At 44.0% G+C, this 20,543-nt stretch overlaps 1 protein-coding gene across 4 annotated transcripts in view; it reads left to right on the top strand.

Annotated features, from left to right (window-relative positions):
• The window catches only part of MAST1 (microtubule associated serine/threonine kinase 1), a 106,745-nt gene that overhangs the window by 58,968 nt on the left and 27,234 nt on the right, over positions 1-20,543 (top strand). For all 4 annotated transcript variants that reach the window (XM_078386596.1, XM_072991532.2, XM_072991534.2 and 1 more), the window contains 8 exons: positions 1,213-1,373; positions 2,738-2,813; positions 3,831-4,040; positions 4,519-4,620; positions 9,607-9,739; positions 13,900-13,967; positions 17,610-17,695; positions 19,969-20,177. In XM_078386596.1, coding sequence (XP_078242722.1) covers positions 1,213-1,373; positions 2,738-2,813; positions 3,831-4,040; positions 4,519-4,620; positions 9,607-9,739; positions 13,900-13,967; positions 17,610-17,695; positions 19,969-20,177 — 1,045 coding nt within the window. The remainder of the gene's footprint in view (positions 1-1,212; positions 1,374-2,737; positions 2,814-3,830; positions 4,041-4,518; positions 4,621-9,606; positions 9,740-13,899; positions 13,968-17,609; positions 17,696-19,968; positions 20,178-20,543) is intronic.

The following is a 20,543-nucleotide window of genomic DNA, read 5'->3' as shown; positions in this document are numbered from 1 at the left end:
TGCTGCTAAGAAGACTTTGGGGGCAAACAAGAGCTGACAATTTTAAGGAATCTTTTTTATTGGACAAAGGTTGGGAAGCCAGATTGGAGTGACTGAAAGCAGCCACGTTCCTGCAGTTGTACGTGGTACATAGAGTAAAATATGGCTACAATTGGCCAGCTAATCCCCATATTGTTGCTCTTCATATATACGAATATATAGCATATATACTGCAGAGATCTTAGTGAGGTTGAGGATGAAGAATGGGAAATATGGGATGGAGGAGACCGTGAATGATAATCTGGGTTGCTATGGTTCCTCTGGGGTACCCCTGGTAGAGGATTGTGCTTGAAGAGAAGTACAGTATCCTCTCTCAGTTCCATGGACAGAAGCTGACTGACCTGGCTGTGAGTATTACGTCTAAAGCGTTGGTGAGACAATATTTTGCATTGGACAGATTTTTCTTCCAAATGTAGGGAGTACTTGAGGGGCTGCAGAAGAACAGTTGGTGTTTGGCACTGCTGCCCCCAAGAGCCTGCTGCCTGCGGCAATCACTTCACTTTGCCAGATGGTAGAGATTTCCTGAATGAAGTCCATGTAGTGTTAAATGCTCTGAGTCTATAGGTGAAAAGACACATCACAGGAAGCAGATGTTGGGACTGGCTGTGAATGTTTCCCTGCAACTGTGTCATGCTGACCTCAGTCTCCTACATATTCTCTTGTGCTCTGCTTTAGGAAATGGAGATGCATATGTGTAGTTCACCCTATACACATGGACATCTTTGCTCCCAGTAACATGATGCTCTTGCATGCTGGGTTGAGGTAGCTTTGCATGCAAAATGTTCTATCTTTGATCCCTGGCATTTCCAGCATGGCAGAAAAGAGAGGTCTTTATGAAAGGCTCATGGGACACTCAATGTAGACAGAGTATTCCTGATCAGTTGGCAGAATAAGGCAGCTTCTTACCACTTTTTGTGGGGGGCAAAGTTGAGTTTCGCAAGCGATCATGTTTAATTGCCAGTTTAATTATATTTTATTTCTCTTTCTAAACAGTTGCATGTTTTAGAAGGCTGTATAGTACATATACAAGAATGTGTCTGTTTCCCAAAATTGGCTGCACTACACTGCCCGATATGTGTAAATAAATGGCAACTGTGCCCCTCTCTGGATCCTGCTGCATATCAGCATCCACTCAGGGCCTGTAGCCAGTTCTGTTCCTTCTTTTCCTTGTAGTCATCCTGCTCCTCCCAAGAGCGCCTTCACCAGCTGCCTTATCAGCCCACTGTGGATGAACTGCATTTCCTTTCCAAGCATTTTGGAAGCACTGAGAGCATTACTGATGATGATGGGGGGCGGCGGTCCCCTGCAGTGCGGCCCCGGTCCCGGAGCCTCAGGTAAGGAGATAGAAGTAAAGATACCTTTAAAAACCAACACACTTTTGTGACCAGTGTGTGCATTACATATTCAGCTTTCCTAGAAATATAATTAAAAATGGGATCTGCAATGAATGTATTGCCAAACTATGGTAGCTCCCACCAGATGTATTGCACTACTACTTCCATCACCTCCAGCCAACAGCACTATGGACATTTCATTTAGGGATCATGGGAGTTGTAGTCCCACATATATGGAAGGTGGTAAGTTGGGGAACACTAAGCTACAGAATGGGATTATTATTTCTAAAAGTCCAGCATTTCAATTGATTCTGAGCTAGGCCTTGCTAGCAACATTTTGGATATATGGTTGGGGGCTAAGACTGCTGAAATAATCAGACGGAAAAACTTTGAGAACTGTTTTCTTAGTGCAGTGATCTTTGCTTGTAAACTATCTGTACAGCAGCTAAGTTGGGCTGGCTGTCATAATTGGTGAGAGAGTGGTTGACAGTGGTTGACTAGAAGGCTTTACAGTGTGATTCAGAGAGGCATCTATTAAATGCTATAAAGAACTAAGTTACCAGTAGCTGCATCATTATGACCTCCATTTTAATACTGCATTTTACTTCTCCTTTCTGTGTGACAAACTCCTTCTTTCTCCTATAATCCTCTTCAAACCCTACATGTCCTCATGGGTTGTTTGAACCAGCATACTTCTCAAACTCTGCAATAACCTTTACCACTGAAGACACAATAAGTTTATTCCAGGTCCTCCAAGAACTTAAATGAGGCCTAGGCCATTTTTCATTTTAAGACCACCTCATTTTTTGAGAAGAGGGGTAAAAATACAGTATGTTAATGCAAAGAATGGCATAAGATGAGGCCCAGGCCAAATGGCCCTCCTGCTCCTCAGCCTCATTATAGGGCCTGCTGATCTTGATTACACATCTATAGATCAGGGCAGTAGGATATAGTTAAAATCCAGTCCTATTGTCTTCTGGCCTAAAGAACAGTGAAGTCAATGAGTCCCAAGCTTATGTCATTTGTTTCAGGCCTGGCTCCTGAATAGCTCAAAGCAAAGCAATAGTGTTAAGAAACTGAAATTGGCCTGTGGAAAAAGGGGACACAACAGATAAGATTTTCTGCTATATTTTTAATTTGATAAAAAAATTGTAAACCTGTTCTCCTATACACAGTCTGCATGGATGAATCCCCATGGGGGCTTGCCTTGAGAAGACATGGTTAGGGCTACAATATTAATTTTTTGCACTGAGATGTTCCAGGCTGGGAGACAGGAAGAGCGAGTAAACCAATCCAACCCCAAAAGGCTCCTGGATAGGGAAGAGGTCACGCCCAGGAGCTGATGCATTGTTCTTCCTTTGCAGCCCGGGCCGGTCTCCATCCTCCTATGACAATGAGATAGTAATGATGAATCATGTTTACAAGGAGCGATTCCCCAAGGTAAGGACCAAGGTGGAACCTAAAGATATCACTTTTATCAAAGACCCTCCTATGGTGGCCACTTTGTCTAAGAACTTGAAAAATGTCCAGCCACATTACTAGAGTTCAAGCACTCTGTTTCAGTGAATCACCTTTTACTGGCAAAGAAGAGAGACAGTCTTTTTCTATTTTGACAATTACAGATTAATTAATACTTGAAAGCAGTTTTCCACGTAAGAATGCTTTCGAAATGTGTTGGATTGCTCTTGCCATCATACCCATATAGCATGGTCAATATCTATGCAAGCTGAAGATGACTGGATTTGTCATTCAACTCATGTCAAAAGTGCCAGCTTAGGAAAGGCCATTTTAAAACCCAAATGCTTGGGGAAGCTACTTTAAAACTCAACCCACAGTAGTATCTTGATTGCCTTAATTGTCTCATTCTCACAATTGTTTCAATATTTTAAACAAGTACAGTAAAAAAAAACAAGAGCTTGAAAATGAGACAGTGGCAGAACAACAGAAAACCAGGATTGTACCCAAGGTTAGAACCAAGTATGTACTTTGATATCTGAATGGCATGTACAATTATTATTCATATATAAATGGATTGAATGACAAATAGAAAGGTTTTACTCCTTGAAAGACTGAGAAAGAAAGGGATCTCTGGGACTGGATGTATATTATTAGATGCCTAAAAAGAGAAAGAGGGTCAGATAGCAAGCTAGCTAGTTTAGCCAGACTAATAGATATCCCTTTTCCCTTCTCCCAGTTTTACAGTGGACTGAGGTTCAACTCTAAACACAGCAAGTAATCTCCTTACATAGGAAAGTGATAAAGGAGGGGGTTCTCATGATCTAGAACTCAGAAACATTTTTTAATTGGAGGAGTGTAGAGAATGTGCTGAGTTGAGTTATGGCGGGGATTTGTTAGCACTCAGGATTTGCTGACTTTCCTCCTGGCTTTGGGAAAGGAGCAGCATCCAGTCAAGGCTATCTGCTCTGACATAGTATCCTCCATTTCTTGTACCAACAGGCTACGGCACAAATGGAAGAGAAGCTAAAAGATTTCATTAAGAGTTATGAGCCAGAGAGTGTGTTGCCCTTGGCTGATGGAGCACTCAGTTTTATCCATCACCAGGTCATTGAGCTAGCACGTGACTGCCTAGCCAAGTCCCAGGAAGGTCTCATCACCACTGTCTACTTCTATGAGCTGCAGGAGAACATGGAGAAGCTGCTGAAAGATGTAAGCATCCCAATCAGTCAGTGGCATTTAGGCAGAGGTATAAAGAAGTCAAACATTGTGGAAACGGATGAAAGATACAGGGAATGGCATTCAAAAAGGGTGCATGAAACTGGGTTGGCTTGGAATAATTTTTGGGTGAAATTGGATTTACAAGTAAGTGATGGGAAGTTAAGAAGGAAGCATCCATTTTGGGCAAGGTAAGTCATGAGAATCCAGGGTCTGGAAATGAGGCCCTGGAGAGGTAAACATGCCCCATGAGTGCAATAACATTCCATGGAGGCGATCACAAACAAACTGTTGACTCGGCCTTCCATCCTTCTGAGGTTGGTAAATTGAGTACCCAGCTTGCTTGGGGGGGGGGGCAAATAGGTAGCCTGCATAATAAAATTGTAAACTTGCCTAGAGAGTGCTTTAAGCACTATGGGGCAATATGTAAGCAGCACATTTTTAAATGAACCACAATTTTGATTGCTTCTAGGCTTATGAACGCTCTGAAAGTGAAGAGGTAACTTTTGTCACTCAGTTGGTGAAGAAGCTGCTGATTATCATCTCACGCCCAGCCCGCCTACTAGAATGCCTGGTGAGATACTGGGAAGTGTTTAAGCATATATTTGTGCCTGCACTCCCACATAGTGCACGCCCCTGTCCTTTCTTGATTTTCTTGACAGCCAGCATGCCATCAATATATGGCAGTGATTCCCCTAAATGGATATATGATGAACAGGGGAGTACAGCATTTGGGTAGAGGGAGAGGTGTTGTTCTCCACCTCCACCTCTCCTTCATTTTCAGTTCTAGGCATCCTCGTGTCCTCCACATGTTTTTGTCTAGAACTGCCGTAGTGTGACTATTGGTGATGTTGGTTAAGGCCCACGGATGCTGTAATCCACAATACAGTGGTGCCTCGCTTTACGATCGCTTTGTTTAACAACGAAATCGCATAACGATGAACTGATGTTTCCTATGGGGGAATTTTGCTTTGCGATGATTGGTTCCCTGCTTCGGGAACCGATTCTTCACAAAACAACGATTTTCCAACAACTGATCGGCGGTTTCAAAATGGCCACTGGGTAAATAAAATGGCTCCCCGCTGTGTTTAGGGACAGATTCCTCACAAGACAGGCAGCGAAAATGGCCACCCTATGGAGGATCTTCGCTGGACGGTGAGTTTTAAGCCCATCGGAACGCATTAAACAGGTTTTAATGCGTTTCTATGGGCTTTTAAATTTCGCTTTACGATGTTTTAGTTCTACAGCGATTTCGCTGGGACGAATTAACATCGTAATGCGAGGCACCACTGTATATGGAGAATACCGGTTTGCCTACCCCTGCATGGTGTGCGAAGGCGTCGTGCAGTTAGAGTTGTGTGGAGCCACCAGAAAACTCTAAGCATACGTGTGGAACATCCAGAGAGTAGCAAGTGGTGAGCTTTTGTCATCAAATATCGCAACTGATTTAGAATCCAGCTGACTTGCAAGCAATAACCCCAGTTGCTTTGAATGTTCCATTGGAAAGAGTTCCTCTAGATGTAAAATACTGTGCTAAAAATAGATGGTGTCCTTGCAGGAGAAATGTAATTTGAATTCTCCAGAGAACTATGAAAAAGCAATATATATTTTAATTAAGAAAATCCTGAATTGAAGAGAGGCCTTTAAAATGCATGGGTCAAGTGTAACAGGCTTGACTGCATTAACTCAGTAACTATATCAATTGGAACGTTTTGTCCTTGTTCAAGGCTCATTTGTCTTCCCAGTGGGGTCTCTGAGGTTATTTTGTTCCTAGCAAAATACACTTTCAAAAACTTCATATTTTAAGAGGATCTGCTTTGTGCTGTACTTACCTGCCATGCACACTGGACATTCACATAGTTGACTGATTGATTCTGCTTTACTATACACTATGTTGAGAATCCCTGCTAGGGACAGATGGAACATCGCATTTTAATTTATTTATTCATTCATTCATTTACCACATCCTTCTTCCGCCCTCCCTCCAGCATTTCTTTAGCTGAAAAAGACCTCAGAATGGTTTGCATACAGTCTATTAATAACTATATATATATAATATCCTTAGAACTGCAAAACTGGAAGGGCCCCTATGGATCACCAAGTCACCAGCTCCTGTCAATTCCAGTGAAGAATTGTACTCCCAACCTCTGACTCTACAGCCAGATGCCTAACCATTGAACTATACTGTTGTTTGTTCTTGTTAAATATAACAATCCCTGCCCTCGTATTTACAGTCTAGAAACACATAACGCAAAAGGAAGAAAGAGAGGGGCAGGAAAGAGAAAAGCAAGTAGCCCTGCTTCCCACCTCCACTCCCTCCGATGCAGCCTGATGAGATAGTGCTAATGGGTGACAGCTGACACAAGAAGCTTTCCTGTGGAGAGTCTTTCAGCAGGTCTGCTGCTGTGACCCCCACTTCTAATCTTCATCTCATGCAGTCTGCCAGAAAATACGTAAAATTGTTTAAACTAATTGCCATCAACAGTAATGAAACAATTCTAGCTAGCCTAGGAACTCACAGTGAGCACCACTTTTGGATGTGAGTTTTTTCTCAACCCCCAATGTCCACCGTCGGTGCCTTAATTCAGCCATGGCTCACTGTTATTAAACTTGTTTTCAACACCAGTCATGTCTTTAAAAATTGAGAAAATTAAGATGCGTAGGCATGCACTCTCCACTCCATAGGCCTTAGCAGAGCCCACATGAGAAATTAAGGGAAAGGGCTTTCAGGCCAGGAGATTTCCAAAGAATGGCCCAGCCAGAGGATTACAGGCGAATGGGGTGGGGGGGAATAAAAGTTAGCACAGAATGGCTCCAGATTCTGCCCCCAAAGCTTTTCAGAGCAGTTACTCATTACATTTTGTAAAACAGCGAAGTTGTTAGCTATTACATTACTTCTTAAAAATAGCATCATTCTGCTGTTATTGGCTGATAAGTAATTACAAGTACTTTCAATGCATGACAAGTAACAGTGTTAATTGTTTTGCACCATTTTTGCAGTCTGGATAGAGTCCAAGACAGCTGGGTGGCACCCAGCAGGAGCTGGCTCTTTTAGACCCATTGATGTAAGAGAGACAAATGAAACAGGTAGCTTTAGGGGAGGAAGAAGCAGCTTGTTGGGCAAAGGATTTGGGAGATAATTGAAGATGGCAAGACAAATCTGATGCCACTTTCAAACAAGTGAAATGTTCTAGCATGCTGTATCTTAATGAACTAGAGTTTCTATTAATAGATTTGTGGATTTGTTAAGTTAAATAAATGTGCAGAAGAAGGCCTGAGTTTATATTCTGTTCTGATTCACGGTGAGACTGCTTCAGTTTTTCAACTGTGGCCCCCAAAGATCTTCGGCCCAGCCCATCTCAGTGAAGGTTATGATGAGCTAAAAAAATTGTGTTTTTTCCAGCTGAGTTCCTGTGTGGAGGTGCTCAGAGCTGCTTGTTTTTGATGTGTGTATTCTAGGACTAAGCTGTCACACTGAAAATGGCTTCTCTGAGATGAATCCCATGGCACCTTGACTCAGATGAGGCCTTTTGCCTTCTGCCTCCCGACTCTGGCTCTGCTCTTTGTCATCTGGGAGAGCACAGGATCATCAGCTTTTCTCCACCTGTGCTGGTTAGCTTTGAAGGTGCCTGGTGCGTTTCCCTGACAACACACCAGCCAATCGCAGGGAGCGCTTTGTCAACCTGGCCCATTGCCATCTGGCTCCACAAGCAGAGGCTTGTGCTGCCCTTAATGTGGTATCTGTTGCTGCGCATAGAAGCATTGAAGGCGTCTAAAGGATGAGAGTGGCAGTGGAGGGGTGGGAGAAAGCCTAAGCCCCTCATTCCATGCCCACACTATTCTGGCATAGAAAGAATTGTGTTTAAAAACAAAATGTGCTTTTAAAATGTATTAAAGAACAACAAAAATGGATTGAATAATTGGATATATTTAATTAGCTGTTGAAGTTATTTGGTTTGTGGGTACTTTTCCCCCTCAATCAGTCTATTAAAGGATGTGCATTGCGGGAGCTGTTAAATTGTGTTAATTATTGGGGGAGGGGGTTTTCTCCAGCAGCTGTTGTCTTGTAAATAACTGCTGGAGGAAAAGTGAGTTCAGACCCCACCCACTTCTTGTCTGGTTTTGTGATATCTCTCCTAAGAGTCACAACTAATTCTGTCATCTACATGAAGTCATTCCAATCTTGATTCTTGATTCATCAAGTGGTTGTAAAAAGTCAAATTTAGAGAGGTTGCAGTCTAACTCACAGGCTCATGTGAGTACTTGAAATTAAAACTGCAATGATGCATTCTTCTCACATGTATTACTCTTCGTTTATTCCCCATATTGCAAGCTTAGAAATTCCCAGTACTTAGTGTAGCAACATTGCAAACTTGTTATTTGCTTGATATATAGGAGAGAAACTGTGAAACAGAAGGGCCTCCAGTCATGTAGCACCAGCTGGTGGCCTACCATCAGTCCATAGCAATACCTTCCCTTTGGCCATGATTCCCGAAGTTGAAGACCAGATTATCTAGGGGGCCAAAGACTGTCCATCCCATCTCTAGATATCCCATTTATATCCTTTTCTCACCTTCCTACAAGGATATCAGGCAAATGTACATAGGGCCTTAATGTCCTTATTTTTCACAGTTACCCTGTGAGGTAGGTTCAGCAGAAAGAGACTGAGAGAGAGGGAGAGGGAAAGATTGAATCTGAAGTTGAGACTGAGATTGAGGTTGATAGGATTTTATCCTTGGTCAGCCTAACCCTATGAGCTAGTCCAAAACATTTTGCTTCTAGTGGCAAAAGACACAATTGGTACCTCCATCCATCCATCCATCCATCCATCCATCCATCCATCCATCCATCCATCCATCCATCCATCCATCCATCCATCCATCCATCCATCCATCCATCCATCCATCCATCCATTCATCCATCCATCCATCCATCCATCCAATTTTTAACCCACCTTTCTCCTTTAAAAGGGCCCAAGGTGGCTTACAACGTTAAAAGACAACATTTAAAGCTAAACCAGTGAGTATACAAATGTTAAAAAAGATCAGACAAGTAACACTCTAAGAAACAGTAAGCTAAAGCAACACCAAAACACATTCACAGCAGTAAGGTACAACAGCCTATTTAAAAACACCACTCAGGCAGCCAGTCACTGAGAGAAAGCTTGCCTGGCAAGAAAGGCCTTGTCAACACTGGCAATTGAGTGGAATGTTCCACCTTGTCCAAGGGCATCAGCCTAGTTTAGGGGATGCAGAGACAACTGCCTGATGTCGTCTGTTCGAGGTCAGGGAAGAGCCAGTCATTGCCATTGCTGTCCCCTTTACATCACAGAGCATTTTGCCTCTTGCTTCCAAATGGAAGGGCCAGCCCTTCTGGTGCAAGTCCAGCAAATGTACAACTACACCACAATAGGTCTCTCTTTTGTGACTTCCCTGAGAAAGTGAAAACAGCTTATAATTGCCAGCCTCCAGCTATCCCAAGAAATTTTTTTGCTCCAAGGCAGAACTGTTGATGGGACAAGTCCAGGCCCTAATTCTGGCCTATGGATGTTACTTTCTAGGAGTTCAATCCAGAGGAGTTTTACCACCTGTTAGAAGCAGCTGAGGACCATGCCAAAGAGGGACATCTGGTGAAGACAGACATCCCCCGCTACATCATCAGCCAGCTTGGACTCACCCGAGACCCCTTCCCAGGTAATGTAGCAAAAGCAGCTGCCGGCAACCAGGCAGCTGTATACATTTGCACCTGAGCCATGATACCTGTTCCGTTACGTGACTCTGTGTGTGTGTGTGTGTGACTTCATGCATGTCTTAGCATGCTCATCTTGTTACTCCTGTAAATACGTAGCAAATCACCCTTCATACGGGCTGCTGAGTTTGGCAAAGCACAGAGCTAAATGGTTTTTTGAGGGGAGGATCCCTCATGACTGGAACAACCTTGTTTTCTCTGCAACATTCAGGCTCACCTCTTCATATGAAGAGTTCCTATAGTGTAAGCAGGTCAACTTATTAAGCTGGAGATACAGACAGTGTGATATCACTAAGGGGAGTGGGGTGGTTGGCTGGCTAGGACAGCTTCTAGTTTTGGCAGGATCATAAAACTTCCAAGAACTTAGGAAAGAATTCCGAGTCATTAATGGGCTAGTAGTGGGGGAGAAAGCAGGCATCCTTAGAGCCACTTTCTGAGTAGTTAGACTTTTGTCCAGGGTGGGGAATATGTGTCCTTCCAGATGTTGCAAGACTATAATTCCCATCACCCCTGACCCACCATATCTAGCACTGAAGGATTCTAAGAGCAGCAGTCTAACAACACTTGAAAGGTTAAACAGTGGTGCCCCGCCTGACGATGAAATCGCTTAACAATGAGTTTTTTTGTGATCGCTATTGCAATCACAAAACGATGGTTCCTATGGGTTTTTTTTCGCATTACGTTGATTAGGTCCTTGCTTCGCGAACCGTTTGTTCGCAAAACAATGTTTTTTCCGGCTCCGCAAAATGGCTGGCTTCCCTTCGCAAAATGGCTGTTTTCCGGACCCCTCCTTTGGAAGACAGCAATTTTAAACAGCTGATCAGCGGTTCTCTATGGGCGATCTTTGCTGGACGATGAGGTATTTCCCCATTGGAACGCATTAACCTGTTTTCACTGCATTCCAATGGGTTTTTTCCCGCTTGACGATTTCGCTTAACAGCGATTTTCCTGGAACGGATTATAGTCGTCAAGTGGGGAACCACTGTATATTCCCTGCATCTACATTAGTCTGACATAGCAAGGTACTGCTGATGACAAGCAAGACTGTACTTTCAGGATTCCTGAACACAGTCCAGAAAAAAAAATAGCGTTTAAATTTAGCTTCCCAAGCATCCACTTACTGTGTAAATTTAAAATCATGCCCATAGACTGTGGAGATTCTATTTCTCCCCACTTAAAAAATAAAAATAAAAGCTCTGAATTGGACCATGCAAGATTCGAATCAGCTTCTCTGCTTTTACTGTAGAAGAAGGGCTGTTCTAAGGGACTGGGATCCTTTTCATGGAGAACAGAGTGTATTAATCTCTGAGCCAACAAACCCATGACATCTTGACCCTGAGGCCTAGTTTTTACAGAGAGAATAATCTTGTGCCCAGAGCAGGACAAGAGCCTTTCTTACAAAAGAGCCACATAAGAGCCTTTCTTCTAAAACTGCAGAAAGGCCTGCAGATGTGTAGCACTAAGACTCCCATGGCTGGGAATGATGAGAGCTGTAGTAACACATATCCGAAGAGTGCCAGGTGAGAAAAAGCTGGTCCAGTTCCCTCCACATAGAAAGCATGTGTGCTCAGTACATGTAGGAGAGGCTCACTGAAGAAGTTCCTTTTTTTCCATAGGTCAGCTGTGAGTGCTTGAATTTATAAAGCAAAAGGCATTGGGAGGGGGAGGGAGGGAGGCTCCAGGGAATGCGCAGACAGCCTGAGTTTCCCTTCTTTTAACAAAACAATGGCGTCCCCTGTAGAGTCTCCAAAAAGAGTAACAAGTGGAGGTTTACCCTAAGAAGGGGCTCGGGTTTCCTCCTAATCATTCCCAGCGATAGGCATATCACGTCTTTGACACACTAACATTCTTTGTGGAAACATTACTGTTGTATGGAGGGAGGTTCAGTTATGTAAGACCCCATCTGCAATGTGAAGTGGCATAACCCAGACACAGGCTTCCCACTGAGAACTAGGCCGGGGACCAAGATTGATATCCGCACCTGAATCTGACATCCTGGAGCAGCATCCAGTGCACCAGAAGGCTGATTTTACAGCCAGGCCCTGCTTCCTGGGTGCACAGGCAGAAGCACCCAAGTCTCCCATTGACTTGCAATTAGTATGGTCTTGGCACTTTGCACACATCAGCAGCTCCTGGTGTCTCATAAGACCTGACCATAAAGGGGAAGCTGGAGTGATCCAATTCATGCTTTAAAATTTCTTATCTTCTGTTTTATCTTGCATGTGAGCTCTCCTTCCATTCACCTGGGAGATGTTCCTCGCCCCATGAGAAAGATTCAGATAGCTCTTCTGGTTACTCCAATTTGTCCTCCTATTGATTTTTTATGCCCCCATCCTTGTCCCTTCCCTGCCTTTTTTCACAGCCATCATTACACAGGCTATGGCGATTCCCCCCCCCTTTTTTTGTTAAATAAAGTGACATAGCGCTGCAGCGATCCATTATCCTAGCATGATATTATATATATTGTACTGAAAGACATCTCCCATGTTGCATCAGTTAGGGAAATATTTAAAAAGGAGATGAAAATGAAGGAGGGCATTTCTACATCCTATCTTTTAATGTCACAAACTGCTGAATATATCACAGGGTTGACATCTCAACTAACATTGCCCACAGTTTGGGTATACATTTGCCAACTGCACAGGCTATAGAACAGGAGAATCAGGAGCACTCTCAATGACACCAAATAGACTGCATCCTTAGCACTGTGCTAGAAAGAAACAGGACAGCTTATAAAAGGGGCAGGATGGATCACTTTTATTGAAAACACATGTGTTCACTGGAAAATAAGGCGAACCCAACTGCACCAGAAGAGAACCAAATAGTGAGCTCCATGATCACACTTACAGTTAGCTGATCGCCTACAGGGCAAAAGGCAGATCACTCTGTGTGTGTGAATCTCTCTTACGATAAAAAAGCTAAAGGGTAGGAAATAGATTAAATTGCAGGTGAAGAACTGTGTTTTCCTGGTTTTGCTTATTCTGGTCCCAGCCTCACTCCTATACTGCTGATCTCCTTCAACAATCTTTATGTTGTTTTATCTTAAACAGACAAAAGTAGCTAACATGTTATGCCTTGATTCTATAAAGTCACGAATGCTGAGCTACCAACAATGTCAGTTACCAATCGTCAGCCTGGGGTTCTCCTTCCCTCTAGGCAAACTGACAAAGAACATGATGCAGGGGATACATGGATCGTGTTCCAGTGTTAAGGAGTTAGGGATTATTGCAGGGATGGTGTCGGGGGTACTCTTTACTTGAGTACAGCAATGTGGGAGGAAGGGGCATTTAAACCCTTTCCCTCAAACTGGTTTTCTAATAAAAATTCATTTCCCCCCCACACACACACACACCCAGGCTATTTTTGTCTAGGGAAATTGCATGGGCTTGTCCTGTGTCATTTGACCCATCAGGGCGGATAGCTGGTCAAACAAATTCTCCCTGGGATCAGAGCCCTTTCCTTACTCATGTAAGGAAAGCATGGAGCCCAGATGCTAATTTGTGGCTGAGCGGAATAGTTTCTAAGGTCCCAGATGCCAGAAGGCTCATCAGACATTTTGAATCAAGAGAATTTGTTTCTTGCAAAGATGATCAACATAAGTTTCACATGCCTCTTAGTTTGCTTGTCATCTTCATGCCTGCAACTTAGCACGTACTTCTGTCTGCATCTGTGTTAAGAATCTGAATGGGGATCTATGTATATGTCAGTGTTTGCTTGCACACATATGAACTGGGCTTCACAGCAGCCTTTCTATACCAGTGAATAAACACACCTGCATGCACAAAATTGTTTGCACATCTTTTGCAAAGGTGTGTAGAAAGATGCATGTACATGTCGTTTGCCTGTAATTAGTGTTAACAAGTGCATGGTTGTATCCCCTAATTTGTTAGATAGATGCATGTGGCATTCTTACATAAACACACATACCTTCGCATGTCGCTGTGTGTTCATCTATGTAACCCATGTGTGTGCCTTTGTGCTGGTGCATGGCTATGTATACGTCTCGGTTTTGCCCTTTCTGTGCTTTCATGAATGACAATGGGGTTGCTAAAGCCTTGTTCCCTTGGCTTTCCCTTTGGCTCTTTCCAAACCCTGTTGTCGTCAGATGTGCTGTATGTGGAGGAGCAGGATAGCGGAGGATCCAACACACCTGAGACAGAGGAGTTCACCGAGGTCAGTACATGGGGGAGCAGCTGTGCCTATCCCACGTGCAGCATCTGCCCCAGCTGTTCTCACACGCACATCATGTGCACAGATCTGTGTCCTTGTCTTCCCACTGGTTCTGCTCCAGCTGCCACAGCCAAGGCCATTGGGTTGCCATCAAAGAAGGCAAGTTGTTGTTGCTGCTGCTGCTGCTGGCCTTCCAAGTAATATCCAATATGGCAGGCGCTTGTGGAGGAAAACAAACAAGAGGAAGAATGGCAGCAGAGGCGAATGGCTTTGTATGTGTTTTCAAAGCTATGCATTTAAGATTGGGTATACCTGCTCCTTTTGGCAGCAACTGGAACTGAATGGCCAAATCAGACACTGATTGTGGGAAGACAATTGTCCTGCCTTTTGTTGTTGATAATGTTTAAATAGCAGCAGCCCCCCCCCATAAACTTCATAGTCTCATATATGCACATAAACACATACATGCACATATATGCACACAAACATATAGAAAAAGCAAGCTTTTGGTCCTAATGTGGGGGTTCTTTTTTGCATCGTGCTTCTTGAGATGTCTCCTAGAAAAATTAAGAATATTATGTTTAGACATAGAAGAAGAATATCTGCTTTTTAATTCCCCATATGTTGGGTCCAAAACAGTGAAACAAGTCCTTCCAAAAGAACCCAGGAAGCAGTTACTGCCTTACACGCAATGAGACTATTGAATATACTGCAGCAGATGGAATCAGACCATTGGTTCATAAGGGTTAGTATTCCTGCACACTGACGGGCAGCAGCTCTCCAGGTCTTTGAGGTAGTATCCTTTGCTAGCCCCAAAGCTGTGCTCTGCCATTGAGCTATACATCCCTTCACCTTGGATCCTCACTAGTTAAGCAAACCTTGATTAATTCCTGGTGGAATCAATTACAACTCACATACCAGTTGCTTCTCTGGGGTTGTAGAAGCAGCTGATGCCTGCCTGCCTGCCCTCAGTTCAGTAGAGGTGGCAACAGGGGCAAAGGTGGCATTCCCCAGTAGCTGCTAGAGATGACAACACTGTAAACAGTGCCAACAAAGCTATGTGCTGCTGCAGAGATACACCACAAGCTTCTTTGCAGTGCAGTAGATTATGCTGGTTGCGTTGTTTGGATTAGATGGCACAAGTACTCCCGGGGCCAGCAGTCCTTCTGGAGCCAGCTCAACACAGTGACAGACTAATGGGGAAAGCCCAGTGGGAAAGAGTGAGGCAAATGTGAGAGTAACGGGGATGAAGCTATGAATAGCCCTCCCTGACTCCTCCTTCCTCTGTTATGATGGATTCAAAACGTTATATGAAAAGGGACAGATGAGGTGTGGGCAACTTGGGACCCTCTAAGTGGTGTTACAGTACATCTCCTCTCATCCTTCATCATTGGCTGTGCTTCTTAGACCTCTGGGAGTAGCAGCTCAGCAACATCCAGAGGGCTGCACTTCCCTCATCCCTGATGTGAAAAGTGTTTAGTGAGAGGTGGAAGATGGGACGGATACAGTGGAAAGGGAAAGGAGCCCACACAAGGGTAGAAAAAAGGGGAGGGTTTGAAGTATGGTAGGTGGGTGAGAGAGGAAGATAAGAAAAAAGGAGAATAGCAGCAGGGGAAGGATTTCACATGGAGGGCACTGGGCAGATGGAAGAGGCGAGGGTTGAAAGAGGCTTGGAGGAGGGTCCTGGGTACGCAGGTGGGAAGGCCCAGACAAAGGGTGCAGGTAGAAGAAAGGGAGAGGGGAAGTCCAAGAAAGGACAATTCGGCTCTTACAAAGTGAAAGGAGAGCTGGTTCTCAAACTTGCTGGGGGCACTCTGGTCTCCGTTCCCTCCTGTCGTACCACAATCTGATAATGATACAGTGATGGCAGCCATGTGTCGCATTTGGTGGCGAGGTATGCATAGGGGATCGTTCTTGGTGTTGTCCTACAGTGAAGGAATCTCTTGTGCCGCCTATTCCTCCTCCTTTTTGAAAAATAACACTAAAAGAGTGTGGGGCTCTTTCAGAAAAATGACAAGGCACCTGAAGCATTCTTGGGGCAGCAGTCTTAAGCTGGAAAGAGTTTGGTATTTTCAGTATGAATTATGTACATATTGGTCTGCTGAATTTGAACGGAATTTTTTTTGCTTGATTTTTACGCCATTGTGAGTTTTAGGGTAGGAAGGATGGTACAAGCATATTAAAATTAAACTAAGGCAATAAATGGAGCACTAGTGCGAAGCCACATTTGATTGGTGCAGAGGCAGGAAACTGAAGGAATGCCTCTCCTGCTCCTCTAAATGTTGGCAGCTTTTTTTTCCCATTGGGAAGGAAGCAAGCAGGGGTGGAGGTGAGGGGACAAAATGTTTGCTTTCAGCAGAGCCGACATACAGAAATGCAGAAGAAACTAACTATTCTTTGTGAGGCCTATCCACACTCTGAAATATAGTGTGATCTGGCTTAAAAGGACTTTATCTTCAGTGCAATCTATTCTAACTCAAGTACCAATCTGGGAAGGCAGAAGAAAGAGCGATTTTGCATCTCAATGATTTGTCCCCAAATAATTTCATGCCCTAGCCCTGTGCCAGAAAGGTATGGGCCAACTCTTAAAGGGGAAGGTTCGAGCCGATGAAATCTGTTTTTTCTATGCCAGACAGTGCTAGCAGAGAATCATATATATAATAACTATATGCCAGTGTAGACAAGCTCTGAGTGCTCAAAGCATTCCCAAGAAAGGAAGGAAGGTGTGTCTTTGTGGTATTTCTTTACCTTTGGTGAGTTCGCTTGCTGCCAGAAAGTCAGCAAATATCATTCATAGAGCATAATTTGCACCATTGCTGGGCAGAGGGTAAGAGAATGTGGAGCCATGTCGGACATATAATGGTTGCCATGTCAGACTGGGATTTAGGGCACCTGGGCTAGCCTCCTCACTCAGCCATGAAATTTCCTGGGTGACCTTGGGCCGGTCACTCCCTCAGAATCCAGCCCTGTCTGCTATGGTTGTTGTGAGGATGAAATGTGTACAGTATGGGTGGGCAGGAGAGAGAGGTTCCTATATTCTTTCTTGAGCTCCCTAAAGGAAAAGTGGACCCAAATGTAATTTTCATGAAGAACAAAGCAATGCTGATTGCAAAAGGAAGCTAGAAATATCACATGCCTCCAGTTCTTTGCTGCTAAGTTCTCATCCGTCTGGCCAAGGCATGGCTTGGACTCTTTCTTGAATTAAAGGGACCCAACCTGAAATTCTTGATAAGTTTCTGGATTAGGGACTGGCTCCCCCACCAAGGCTGTATATTGCCAATGCTGCTACACAGTCAGGGGTTCCCTCACTGTCCATTTGCAGCCTTGGCTTGTCTCCAGTTTTTGCACTTCCTACAGCTATAAATCGAAAGAAAAAGCTGCATTGACCAGGAGTTCATAGAGCATTTCAGGATGGCTCTCTACAACTTTCTGGTGCCACAATTTACAGTGTTCAGAAGTGACATGTATTTATTTATTTGATTGATTGATTGATTGGATTTCTGTCCCGCCCATCTAGACGAAAGGTCTACTCTGGGCGGTAGTCCTGCCCTTTGCAGGAAAAAACCTTTTAAGATGTTGGCCTTCTATTACCCACTTCCTTGTAAACTACTTATACCTTCACACCTAATATGCTTACTATTACAGAGTCGTGGAACTACTCCAAAGCCAAAGAAGCCGCCAGGAGAAGGAGACTTTGAAACTATTAAACTTATAAGCAATGGGGCTTATGGGTGAGTAGTAAGTTTAGCGAGATATCACACTCCCTGAGTCTGTCTCTAAAGAAGGATCCCTTTGTTCCTGGTTCAGGGCTGTAGCTTCAAATCAAATCTGGTTTAAATGCTTACCTGAGCCAAAGATTTTGTGTGCATGATGGAGGAGTACACCTATGCAATCTTCTCCCCACTGCCAGGAAAATGTCTAATACAATCGCTCTGCACAGTCTTCCAAATCATTCAATCTCTCCCCCTCTTGAACATCTGTGTCTCATTACAGCAGAAGAGACAGTGCAGGGACCTTTCATTTCTGTGATGTGAGTAGGATCTTTAATATGGAGGAATATCTGAACGAGGCTCAAAAATTCAGGAGCTATTACTCTAAAACTGTGGTGTCAAACTGTGGCCCTCCAGATGTTCTTGGCCTTCAACTCCCAGAAATCCTGGCCAGCAGAGGTGGTGGTGAAGGCTTCTGGGAATTGAAGTCCAAGAACATCTGGAGGGCCACAGTTCGACACCACTGCTCTAAAATGACAAATCTATGCATATATTTTTAAATGTATACAATCTTTCAGCTTTGCTTTGTAAGACGTTTACAGGGAACAAGCACAATTAACAATAAAATCATAATATAATAAGAGTTCAAACATCGCAAACATCCCCCAGGAAGGATAACCCTTGAAAAGACAACTTTCTCAGGAACCTGAGTAGAGGGAGCTTATCTTGCCTTCAAGGCAGTAGATGTGGCCCTTAAGGTGCCCTGACCCTTATCCCAGTTGGTTTCCTGCCATCCGGCTTAGATAACAAAGACTGCTCTTTCTTGGCTCCTCCAGAGATACATTGTGAGAGGACTGGAGAGAAAGTGAGGAGAAGGGTCACCATCCCAAGAAAGTGAGACAGTGGCAGAGATATGGAGACATGTGCGCATGTGCATGTATCCCTCAACCCCCGAAGCCAATAGCACATGCGCCCTTCAGAGCCAAAAGGAATTGACACAAGCAGGTTGAGCAGGCAGCCCTGTGTGATAGGAAGGCAAAGGGCCTGACCTCGTGCTACCCCCCACCTTCTTTGCTCCTAAGAATATCTCTGCACGCACACAGGGCCCAAAGATATTCTGGGGAAAGAAAATTGAGATAGTAGGTGACTGTAAGACAAGTGTCTTTGCAGGCACCCACGCTAAAAATTTAAATTTAAAAACACACATAGTTCTTCAGGATAGACAGTTCCCTGGACAGATGACTGCTGAAGCATGTGGGCCACCTGATGTGAGGGTAGGTGCTACCCAGGTCCCCAGCCCATAAGAACACTCTTTCTTGGCTTTGGACCTAAGGACTGCCAAAATCAGATATGTCACTCCATCGTCTCATTGTTTTGATGTGTTTACCTGGCCCTGGAGACTTGGGACAGGTCCTTCGGGTGTGTAGAGCCATCCACCATCGGACAGTCGCCCAGTCTAAGCTGGCAGAGGTGGGGTGAGGACTCCTGGGCTGATGGTCTTGCACCGTTGCTCTTTAAACATTCATATCTATCGTGCTTAACCCATTAAAGAACAAGGGAGTATGAACGCATGCAAGTGGAGAAAAGAAAATCACCCCAAATAAAAAACTAGAAACAAATTATCCAAATTTTAATAATGGGGTTGGGGGGGCAAGGCAAGATGAGGGACAAGAACAGAAAAAGAAAAGCAACCGTTTCATTTAAAAAGTTACACTGTCCAACTAAATATCTAAGCATAAACTTCAGTGAAAAGTGATCCAGGTTGGTCTCTGTGCTCAGTTGACATACATACGCCATGTGTTCAAATCTTGAAAAAGATCTGACTCTGTAATTATCATTGTATCAATATGCAGGAAGAGGTTATGGCTTCTGAATTCAAGGTGGTCTTTGCTGATACTGACTACCTGGATTTATTGCAGTCGGGTTTCCAGTTTGATCTTGGAGCTAGGCAGTCACACCAATACAGTAGATCTATAAATATCTATCATAGAATAGAAGAACAAATGTAAGCAGATCTGATTCTGAGCACTAGCCCATTTTCAAGAATAATTAGGGAGTGAAGGGTAGCGTTAGAATGTCTCTAGATCTTCCAGTTCTCTCCCTTGTTGTTGGAGAGTGTGATCTTGGAGTGATTTGTGGGAGAGAAAGAGGAATAAGAGAAGGGTTAAAGTCTAAGAATTTGTGTATTCTGCTTCTCCTGATCTTGGCAAAGTCGTGAAGGCCTACAGGCCAGAACCCAGGAAGTGTCCTCTCGCTGACCCCATGTCTTTGCTGCTTCCCTTCCTCTCTCTCAGAGCTGTGTATCTGGTGCGGCACAAAGAGACCCGCCAGCGCTTTGCCATGAAGAAGATCAACAAGCAAAACCTCATTCTGCGCAACCAGATCCAGCAGGCCTTTGTGGAGCGTGACATCCTGACGTTTGCAGAGAACCCTTTTGTGGTCAGCATGTTCTGCTCCTTTGAGACCAAACGTTACCTCTGCATGGTCATGGAGTATGTTGAAGGTACGCAGGTGATGGAGGAGGAGGAGCTGGCAGCTCTGTGGCACATTATTTCGGGGGGAAGCTTTGACCTCTATTGCACCTTTGCTAATAGTATACAAAGAGCAGTTGCATTGGCATTCACTGGACCAGGGGATCGTGACCAGAGAGCTTATAGTGCATAGTTTTATACAGTTAGTGTTGTAATTTAGTAAAGATCATACAGTTTATCAATGATCTAGTAAATGCAATAGTGCACATGTCTGCTACTACATCACATTCAAATTAGCTAACCACACACTTGGCATTTAAAGGATTCCAGATTCAGCCCCGGACAGCTCCTGACAGGTTACTTCGATATCAGTTCCAGGTATCTGATGGAAAGCATTT

This window comes from Pogona vitticeps, chromosome 2, assembly GCF_051106095.1.
Source record: "Pogona vitticeps strain Pit_001003342236 chromosome 2, PviZW2.1, whole genome shotgun sequence".
Classification (NCBI taxonomy): domain Eukaryota; kingdom Metazoa; phylum Chordata; class Lepidosauria; order Squamata; family Agamidae; genus Pogona; species Pogona vitticeps.
This window is presented reverse-complemented; position numbering and strand designations above follow the sequence as displayed.